Source organism: Strongylocentrotus purpuratus, unplaced genomic scaffold, assembly GCF_000002235.5.
Source record: "Strongylocentrotus purpuratus isolate Spur 01 unplaced genomic scaffold, Spur_5.0 spur5_scaffold_11, whole genome shotgun sequence".
In the NCBI taxonomy this organism is placed as follows: Eukaryota; Metazoa; Echinodermata; class Echinoidea; order Camarodonta; family Strongylocentrotidae; genus Strongylocentrotus; species Strongylocentrotus purpuratus.
The window spans coordinates 20,255,654-20,265,458 of record NW_022145596.1 but is presented as its reverse complement, the minus strand read 5'-3'; the positions used below and the strand labels follow the sequence as shown (position 1 = coordinate 20,265,458).

General features: G+C 38.4%; 1 protein-coding gene across 1 annotated transcript; it reads right to left on the bottom strand.

The window, feature by feature from the left end:
• Nucleotides 1-104: 104 nt before the first annotated feature.
• LOC115922106 (glutamate receptor 1-like) lies at nucleotides 105-9,805 on the bottom strand. Its single transcript, XM_030980177.1, has 4 exons — nucleotides 9,294-9,805; nucleotides 6,060-6,227; nucleotides 597-847; nucleotides 105-152 (listed from the first exon to the last, which is right to left on the bottom strand). Exons 1-4 carry the CDS (start codon nucleotides 9,382-9,384, stop codon nucleotides 105-107), a joined length of 558 nt encoding a protein of 185 aa, XP_030836037.1. The 5' UTR covers nucleotides 9,385-9,805.

The window sequence follows — 9,805 nt, the reverse complement described above, 5'->3', positions numbered from 1 at the left end:
TTGGTGAATATGTATCAACATTAAGCACCACTAGTGTCTGAATGCTAACAACGAAACTGATCACTGAAACACATTATGTTAATTAGTAGTCTTTCTGTACCCAATTACCAATGTTGGTTCCTGGGTCCTGGGCCCTGAGTCTCGTATATAGACTTCAAAGGATCAACCCCAGAGGTGAAATGTCATATCTGATTGATAGATGCTTGAAAACCCCAAATAGCGCACTTACTAATGTTTGTTATTCTTCTTTCTTTATTCATATGGTCCAAGATAAAAACAACAATAATTCAGTAACACCATCAACCAAACCGACACCTCACGTCCTCACCAACAACCCACGAGAGTGAGACATACAATCAAGGTATCCCAAACGACCAATAATCGGTAGGTATTTGAGTCTGGTCTATAGTCGATTTATGGGTCTAATACCGAACGAGACCGTAACTACACCGACTATAGACCGACTACAGACCGAAACAAAAATTACGAAACCCTACCGGAAACAAAAGAAATGGTCCATTTGGGGTCGGTTTGAAATCGGTAGTGCAGAGCGACTGCGGTATGACTAGGGTATAAGCAAATATAGGCCCACCTGCCTGTCCTTCGTAAACATATGCCAAGCTGGTCCAGTGGAAATATTCGATGTAGTCCACCAATGGCTGCAGTACTTGCGGCTGCATGGCCAGGAGATACTCGGCCGTGAAGTCCGGGTAGACGTCCCGAGGGGCGAAACTGGTGATGAAGTATGGTATCTTCACCTCTCTGCTGGCGGACGCGGCATTGTAGATGGTGGTCACGTCAGCATCACCAGCTATCAGCATGCGGTTCTGACTCAGTGCTCCGCAGACTAAAGGAACAGGAATGTGGCAAAAAAGAAAATGAGGTGATCCGACATTAAACTTCCTCTGCACTAGTTTGGCATGGAGGGATTAGTATGTCTCGTGGAAGACCTCCCTGCAGGGTCACTGGCTTGTGGTTATCTCATCAAATCAGCTCTCAATTAACATAAGAAAAAGGGCATCATGGGGGCTCAACGGGCACCACTTAGGCATTGTTGGCTGTATAGAGGGCGCAAGTTGCTAACAGTAGTGCAGTGGGGCTTTATTAAAATGTTCCTCCTGCAACATGAGTTCCAAGCTTTATTTCGCCAGAGTTAAATGTTTAGGGTTAGGGTAATTACAATTGGGTTGCATGCCAGATGAAGGGTTCCTGTAAGTGATTATGACGAGGCACTTTACGTGGTCTAGAGTTGAAGTTAGTGATTAGTTAAAATAAATTGATACTGGGGCCCGTTTCATAAAACTTGTTATCTATAACAACTGCTAAATTTCTATGACGAATTTGTTCTCAGCCAATCAGATGCTAGGATTTAAGTAGCTTATAACAGTAGCTTGTAACTTGTTATTGAAATCAAGTTTTATGAAACAGGGCCCTGAAGCATCTGCAGATAGAGAATGTGTCGTAGAACCGATAATAAACACGCAGAGCACAGGAAGGTGGGTATACTGTGGTAAATTTATGGGGACAAAAATGTACTGAACTAGTTTACAGAGAGCGGGTGGAGGGGGTAACATCCATGTACATGTAGTATAGAACAGGTCATTTGTTAATTCATAGCCTGCCATAAGGCTGCACGCACACTATTGTTATAGTGCTTTGTACATGCGAGAGAGCCACCACTTGAGTGCCATGTGCGTGCAATGCAGCATTCGTAATAGCAGTTATTGTTCATGCTCATTTGACTGTGCTGTGTATTTTGCACTCGCTATTCATAGAACCATCGCGTTAATCAGGTTATCTCCAAAACAACCTGGCACGGGGGGATTTGGGGCTTGGCACAATGGGGATTAGCCATGTGGCATGATAAGAGTTAAAAGCGAATTTACAAGTTCACCATTCCCCGATACCGTTACCGGATTATGTATAATCATCATCATGAAGATGCACGGATTTATGAATTATTTAGTTGTTAGCGAAACTTGAATGTACGTTTGGTTAACGTTGATGGCAGGCTTTTTGCCCCATTACCTTCATTCTGTTTCTTATTCCGAATACTAGGTGAGCACCTGCTATTTGTAAGCTATGTTTCACTTTTAATATTAAACAAAATATTATGATATACAATGAAAGAAGTGAGGTATTGTTATTGGTATAATATTATCGATTATAAGGATGTTAATGCAAAAGCAGTGAGGGTATGAGGGTGCGTGATTTGAAGTTGTGGAGGCTTGTTTATACATAATATGATATGGGCGTGGCACACAAGTTGTTCGTGCACAGTGCATAAACTTAACCGTTGAGTGACTCTTGGAAGAAAATGGCCTTTTATTTTGTTCTTGGTCTCTCTCCCCCCCCCCCCTCTCTCTCTCTCTCTCTCTCTCTCTCACTTTCGCCCCTCTCTCTCTCTACGGCTCTCTTTCTCTTTTCGGTAAGTTCTTTTGTAATATTAGGACCATTATTGCTGTAAAATGATGACATAAACTGATGTCATAGGATTTCTACTACTTTCCTTCATACAAAATAAATAGAAAATAACAATAGGTTAGTTAGTTCTTTCTTAAATATTTGTGATATTATTCCTGTAACATTATTACAGATATATTAGCTGTTTTGTACCAATATCATGCCAACAGAAATCGGTATACTTCAATTTGATGTCGTGTTCGTAGCCTGCATGGTCCTTCGTGTCGCAAGGAGCTCTCTGCAATTTCTCTTCCGTATTAGATCATTCCCATTTCGTCTTCCTCTTCTACTACTTAACATTCTTCTCCCTGTTTTATTTTGTTTTTATCCACGCTCGTCTGCCTCATCAAGGCTTTCATGGCACAAAGGGCAGGGTCTAAATAATTAATGGTGTCTCAGCACCGAACGTGTGACATTTCGAGCGGTGTTAATCCGCTGGAGACTTGTGGTGTATCGGACTGTCTCTACGAATAATCACCCTCTTCATGATCCCCTTGCATGCATGAAACCAGGGCTGTGTTCCCGTTGCCGTGCTCATGGTTTCATCCATGAACCTGTTTCATGCATACTATTTGTATCTTGATGACTCAAAAAGCTTGCCACAAGCTTACCAGGCATAGCAACAACTACTGTATGCAAAGTAGATTGCTAGGTTTCGTCCGAGAACCTGTTTCATGAATACTATTGAACAATAGCTGCTCTTGATTACTCAAAAAGCTTGCTGCTTTCCAGGCAAATCAACAACTACTGTAGATTGCTAGGTTTCGTCCAAGAACCTGTTTCATGAATACTATTTGAACAATAGTTGCTCTTGATGACTCAAAAAGCTTTGCCAGAAGCTTACCAGGCATAGCAACAACTACTGTATGCAAAGTAGATTGCTAGGTTTCGTCCGAGAACCTGTTTCATGAATACTATTGAACAATAGCTGCTCTTGATTACTCAAAAAGCTTGCTGCTTTCCAGGCAAATCAACAACTACTGTAGATTGCTAGGTTTCGTCCAAGAACCTGTTTCATGAATACTATTGAACAATACTTGCTCTTGATGACTCAAAAGCTTGTCATAAGCTTACCAGGCATAGCAACAACTACTGTATGCAAAGTAGATTGCTAAGTTTCGTCCAAGAACCTGTTTCATCTATACTATTTGAACAGTAGTTGATCTTGATGACTCAAAAGCTTGTCATAAGCTTACCGGGCATAGCAACAACTAATGTATGCAAATTATATTCCATCCATGGAGGTAGCATTACCCATAGTAGGTGAATTAATTAACTAACTAACAGATCTGGAGAGAAATTTGGATACATTGAAACTTATTAAACGGGACCGTTCACATCGTTTATTTTCGTCTATAGATGTGATGGCTTAATGGAAAGTTCCATAGTTTCGTAGCCTAGAAGCTTACGGGTTCGAAACAACTGCGATGTGCAACTGCCCTTTGATTAAACTTAATGAAATCCTATTTTCCAAGTCCTCTTATCATGCTTGTAGGATGTAACACAGAGGATACTCCGATTGTTAATGTACCACCCAAAAATAGTGAAAAGAGCAACAACAATAAAAGTAAATAACTCATTCCACATAATTATGTCGAACTGCATACCCAGAATGGCATATATCAATTGTAAAATCCAATTTCAAAAGCGGTGAGAAAGACGATGATGTGTCTATGTTTACCCTTGGTCTTGCAGATGTGGCATTAAGCAAGTGTCGACAAGAAAGTTTCTCCCTAACAATATTACTTTATGTTTTTTAATTTTAACTTATGGAAGTGTTAACAGACCAACTCTCGATGTCATGACTTCACACATGCGATCAAGATGGTTGCCGTTCGGAAACATGAATTTTCACAAGTACCCCCAATTTGATCTGTACTATGAATGGGTGTCATGGGGTGCCAGGGGTATGTAATGAATCCCTGGGTCCGAACAGATTCCTGTTTCCATCAACGTGCGTATTGCATTGAGTTGGGATACAGTTGAGCGTTGTAATCAAGAGGCTTATTCCGACGCGATCGTGAGATGAAAATGCAAGTAAATGTGTGAAGGATTGATATGTATTAGTAGGAAGAAGAAAATCCTAGCAGAAAAGAGGAAACAAAGATGCAGGGCTGAAGTTAATATAATTCCATAGTTCTATGATTTCAGTAAATAGGCAGCCCCTGAAGTTTCGGAACTACTAATAATTATTCGACACCATGAATTCGGCAGTGAATTGTTTTCTCGCATTTCGATGACGAATTTAAGAAGTACTGTAAAATACAAGCTAGATAGACGTTTCAATAAATTATAAATTTAAACAATTGACACCTTTTGATCGTTCATAACTAAGAATTGTAATTTGTGGCAGACTAAGGTTTTTACATCGTAAAGAGGACGGATGTCAAATTAATTTCGAGTAGAGTATAGAACATTTCCTCGAATGCTCTTCTCAAAAAATGCTGGGAATATTCAATTAGAAAGAAACAACGCCACAATATCGGTGTGTATCAATGATTAATTCAGATATCGAAAAATACTGTTGGATGGAATTTGAAATTCCAATGCTCCTCTTTTAACCTACAGTCATGAATCATTAATGCCAATGGATAGCAAAACGTTAACAGAATGCACATGACATTGATGTATTCTGAAAAAATTACTGATACACAAACAAGAAATCATTGGCCTTGATTTGTCGAAAATTGAAAATCTAATTAAACATTCAGAGCATTGTTCTAAGAATAACTTTGAAAGTCTAATTTCCAGTCGGTCTAATTCCCCGTATGTACAATGCCCATTACTTCTGCTATCCATATGGGCTAATAATTAGGCCTACTTAATCATAAATAGTAATAATCATCAAATGATTATTAGACCTTACGGATAATAGACGAAAGGGGTATTAGAAAAAATGTAAATTGGACTGACTGGTTAATAGACTCAATGAATAATAGACCTAATGGGGTGTAGACTAGTGAGATTAGACCAAATTGTAATTAAACCGAACGGCTATTAGCCTAAACCTTCATTAGACCAAATAGTAAGTAGACGAAATTATTATTGGATCATGCGGGTAGTATAGGCGCGCTGGGTGTAGGCCACGTTTGGGAATTTTGTTAGTAGACGAACTTACATGTATTGTAGACCAAACGGCAATTCCCCCCCCCCCCAATATCATCCTTAGTAGCGAATATTCGCACGGCGACGCAAGTGCTGACTACGAGCTCACCACTCCGTAAAAGCTCGACTTTCGACGTTAATACAGCTGAATACCGTCGTAGGTTTAGACGCTACGCGAACATTTTCGCTCTGAGTGCGATCCCCCGCGAAATTATCGTTTCAGAAGTACCCGTCGCCGGTTGCAAAAACTGCCTAATGTTATTATACTACACTAGCTATGTTAGAACTGTTCAAAGGCCACTGTCCTTATTTACTTAGGTTGGTCAAGATGAAGCTATGTTAGGACTGTACAAAGACCACTCTCCTTACTTACTTAGGTTGGTCAAGATTAAGCTATGTTAGAACTGTTCAAAGACCACTGTCCATACTTACTTAGGTTGGTCAAGATGAAGTTATGTTAGGACTGTACAAAGACCACTCTCCTTACTTACTTAGGTTGGTCAAGATGAAGCTGTTGTTCACCTGCACGCGAACCTCAAAGCCCATCAATTGGAAAGGACTTCCAGTGCTGTTGCTTTGGACGTTGTACTTGATCATGCCTCGACGGAAGCCGACACTCTTCGGATCGTCCGTTGTCACATCCTGGTCAAAGATACCGACTGTTTGAATAAATAAATTTAAAAAATCAATAATTGATTAAAGTTTAACCTTTTTCTTCTTCCTCAAATAAGCACCGGTTTTATGCACTGAATATCACAGAAGACATATTTAATAAAGCAAACTTCTAAACACAACTGTGTTCATTGTGGTTGTGCGACCCATGTTATAACCGAATTCCTAACTTAAGCCCTGGACCGAAAACTATAGCATTAAAATTCTTAAACAAACCACAAACCTAATTGCAGCCGTAACCCTAACCCCATACTTTTGATACTTATTTACGGAGCAAATGTATGTAGGAGGCCGATATAAAGGCCTATATATATATATAATAGACCAAATAATTTGATTTTGACAATCCTCCGTCACGGCAATATACAAATAAACATTCGTAATAAAAATCCTTGAGAGTTTTCTTCTTTACTAACAAACAAAAGGTCATAGTGAAGCAGAGAACTCTCATGCATTTTCATTTCAATTGTTTTAATTATTTGTATAAATATATATATGAATATACATATTCATACACATATATTTCCATAGTTTATAGACTACATGAAGATCTGCCATACTGAAAATTAATAAGCGTATCGAGGAAAAGATCACCTGATCAACGGAATATATCCCTGAACAACTTTCAATATTGGAAAGCGATTCCAAGGGATAACCTAGTTGTTTACACTACAGGCATGGCGGGAATAGTTCATTAGGGCACTGGTCGAGATGGTAGTCCCATTAAAGTAGTCCAATTACATTTTTCTGGACTGATAACCAAAACAAACTATACTTCTTATCGAAAGGTTCATCACATAATCTTTGTTCGTCAACTGCAATTTTTTGAAAGCGTAACACTATGACCGTTTTTTTTTAATGTTTTAATCATATACAGTGCGTCCCAGAAACAACGAAACCGAGAATTATCGATGTTTTATCATAACTTAATCACAATTATAATTAATAAATGACTCATATTTGTAAAGCTTATATCCTCCTCTTTCATTTGATGCAACTCATATGATACATATTTCACGCATGAGTGATTAAAATTAATTTGAAGAGAGGAAACCAAAAAATTCATTTGGCGGACGGTATCTGAATTTCAAAGTGAAAATTACATTCTTAAAAATTTGAGTTTCTGCCCTTTCATATGACATCTCAATCAGGAAAAATGAGCAAGGAATAACAAAGTTCTGTTTGTTTAAAGTAGTGCTTGCATTTCCATAACTTTATTAAACTAATTCGTTTTCACTGGCTGCCTGCAGTAGCAACAATCAGAATTGTAAAAAAAACTTAACTCCGTTTCGTTGAAAACCAGCCATGCATGAAGTCTTTCGTCTACTATCAATTTATCATTTATAATTGTGATTAAGTTATAATAAAACATCGACAATTATCGGTTTCATTTTTTCTGGGACGCACTGTACAATGTTATATGGGGTCAAGGGGCCTGAATTAAAGGGGGTAATATCCATTAAATAAGTTTAAGATTTACTTGAGAATAATGCTAAGGGTACATTAAATTTACGAGGCCATAAAACGATATATCCTACTAAAAGGGCTACCTTGCTTTGAGTTATATAATTTATGTACGCTACTCCACATAAAGCTTTTTTGTTCCGATTCTTAAATAAGAAGACCCCCCCCCCTTCCACACACACACATACAGACACAAAATTTGACTTTCCAGATGTCAGTCTACCCATTAAAAAATGTTCCGCCTAGTCTACTTAAGATAGAAGTCCGTTCTGGCAGTAAAGCACGACTCTATCGTATCGTAACATCGTTGAAGCTAGCGAGTGCTATCAAGTATACGTTCCACTTCGTATTTTATTCGAAATCTCGCATTATCATGATTATAATGAGTTCAATTTTCCATCATTCTAATAATATTCCGTAGCTGTGAGCTCATCCTTTCATCGGGTGTATCATTATTGTCTGTTATTATACGATCGGCTAAATTGATATTCGGGAGGCATTGGCAAAGATTTATTGATTTCCCCATGGATCATCAACTATTCATGAACTAATCATGGGTTTATTCCCACTGTCGGGACGTGACTTAACTGGAGATTTGATCTACTTGGTTGGGTATTATCATGATTATAAATCATATTAGTCTACACTCCCCTCGTTCTCGCTTACTCCTCTTTCGCTGTCTCTCTCTCTCTCGCTCTCCCTCCTTCTCGCTCGCTCTGTCTCCCTCTCTCTCTTTCTCTGTCTCTCTGACTTACAATATCTTACCCCCCCCCCCATCCTCCTCTAGCTCTCTGTATGTCACTTTGAGCATTATTTTTCAGTATGTTGATTTTCTATCAACCCTGTTTCAGATAAATCAAAGCAAGTATAGAAAGTTCAAATGTGGTACAAGGGAGGGATACAATTTCCCGTTATTTAACGCCATTCAGCCACCCCTTCCCTATAATAATAATTAAAACATGTATTTTTGTTCTACGATAATAAATCCTAATCCTAAAATTTCACATCTCCAAACATTATATTCAAGTGCTTGAATGTGATAAACGTACACATATTACGGCAAGAGTCTACTAGTACCTGAATTTCCGAAGGCACCTCACGACCTTTAGTTCAATATATTTAATTCAATGCAAGATTTAAAATAATAATGAAAACGACATTACTGCATTGGCCGGATAGGACTAGAAATGCAAACTTCATATCTAAAGAAGATTAGTAAGATGCAATTAGGACAAAGACCAAAGGACTTGAAAATGAAGCATTTTCACATGATTTTTTGTTAATATAACATTCAAGCAATTTATAGGTTACTTGCAATACCCTTTTTGATAAAGAAAAATACCCCAAAAAGGGATGACGAAAGTTTTATTTGTCAGGTATGTTTATTATTCTGGAAACGGGCTGAATGTTTTTAAGCACCATTAACGGATTTTTAGATAAACTTTGTCATGTTTTGTAGATTATTTTCAAGCGGTCGTTGCAATCATCAGAACTACGAATGGGACTTTGTATATATTCATAGTTTGCACTCCATTTGAGGAGTAAAAACTTAATTAAAAGGGTAATACAATATTTGTAACAAAACTTACATATCGTGATTTGGTAGCCGGCAGATGCAACGTAAAGAACACTCGAGAGGATACAGATCGTAAGGTGAAGCTTTCCGTGTTGAATAGCCATACTTTCCAAGGTCGTAACTTAAAAATGTGTCTTAAAATTAACCGATTTCAAGTCGTGTTTCCGTTGCAGAAAAGAAATTGTCCGAGTTTTCGTAACCAGTAGATGCAGTGGATTGTCGTTCCACGGAACTGCACAGCAGATGATGGCGTTTCATGAAATACAAAACCAGAACGAGGCCTCACGACAAGTGTTTCCTGCCACCGATCACCCCAGTCCGACGAACATTTGTTATGAGAAGTTTATCGGGTTTTGTAGATGTATACTGTATTCGTGTAAAGAGTTCGAAAATGTCAGTTTAGTTCCACGATTGAATCTTATGGAAGAAGAGACGACACTTTCGGATGATACCTCCTATTGCTTTCATATAAATGGCGAGTGTTCAAAGGATCATCATATGCAACAACAGAGCATTGATTGGATC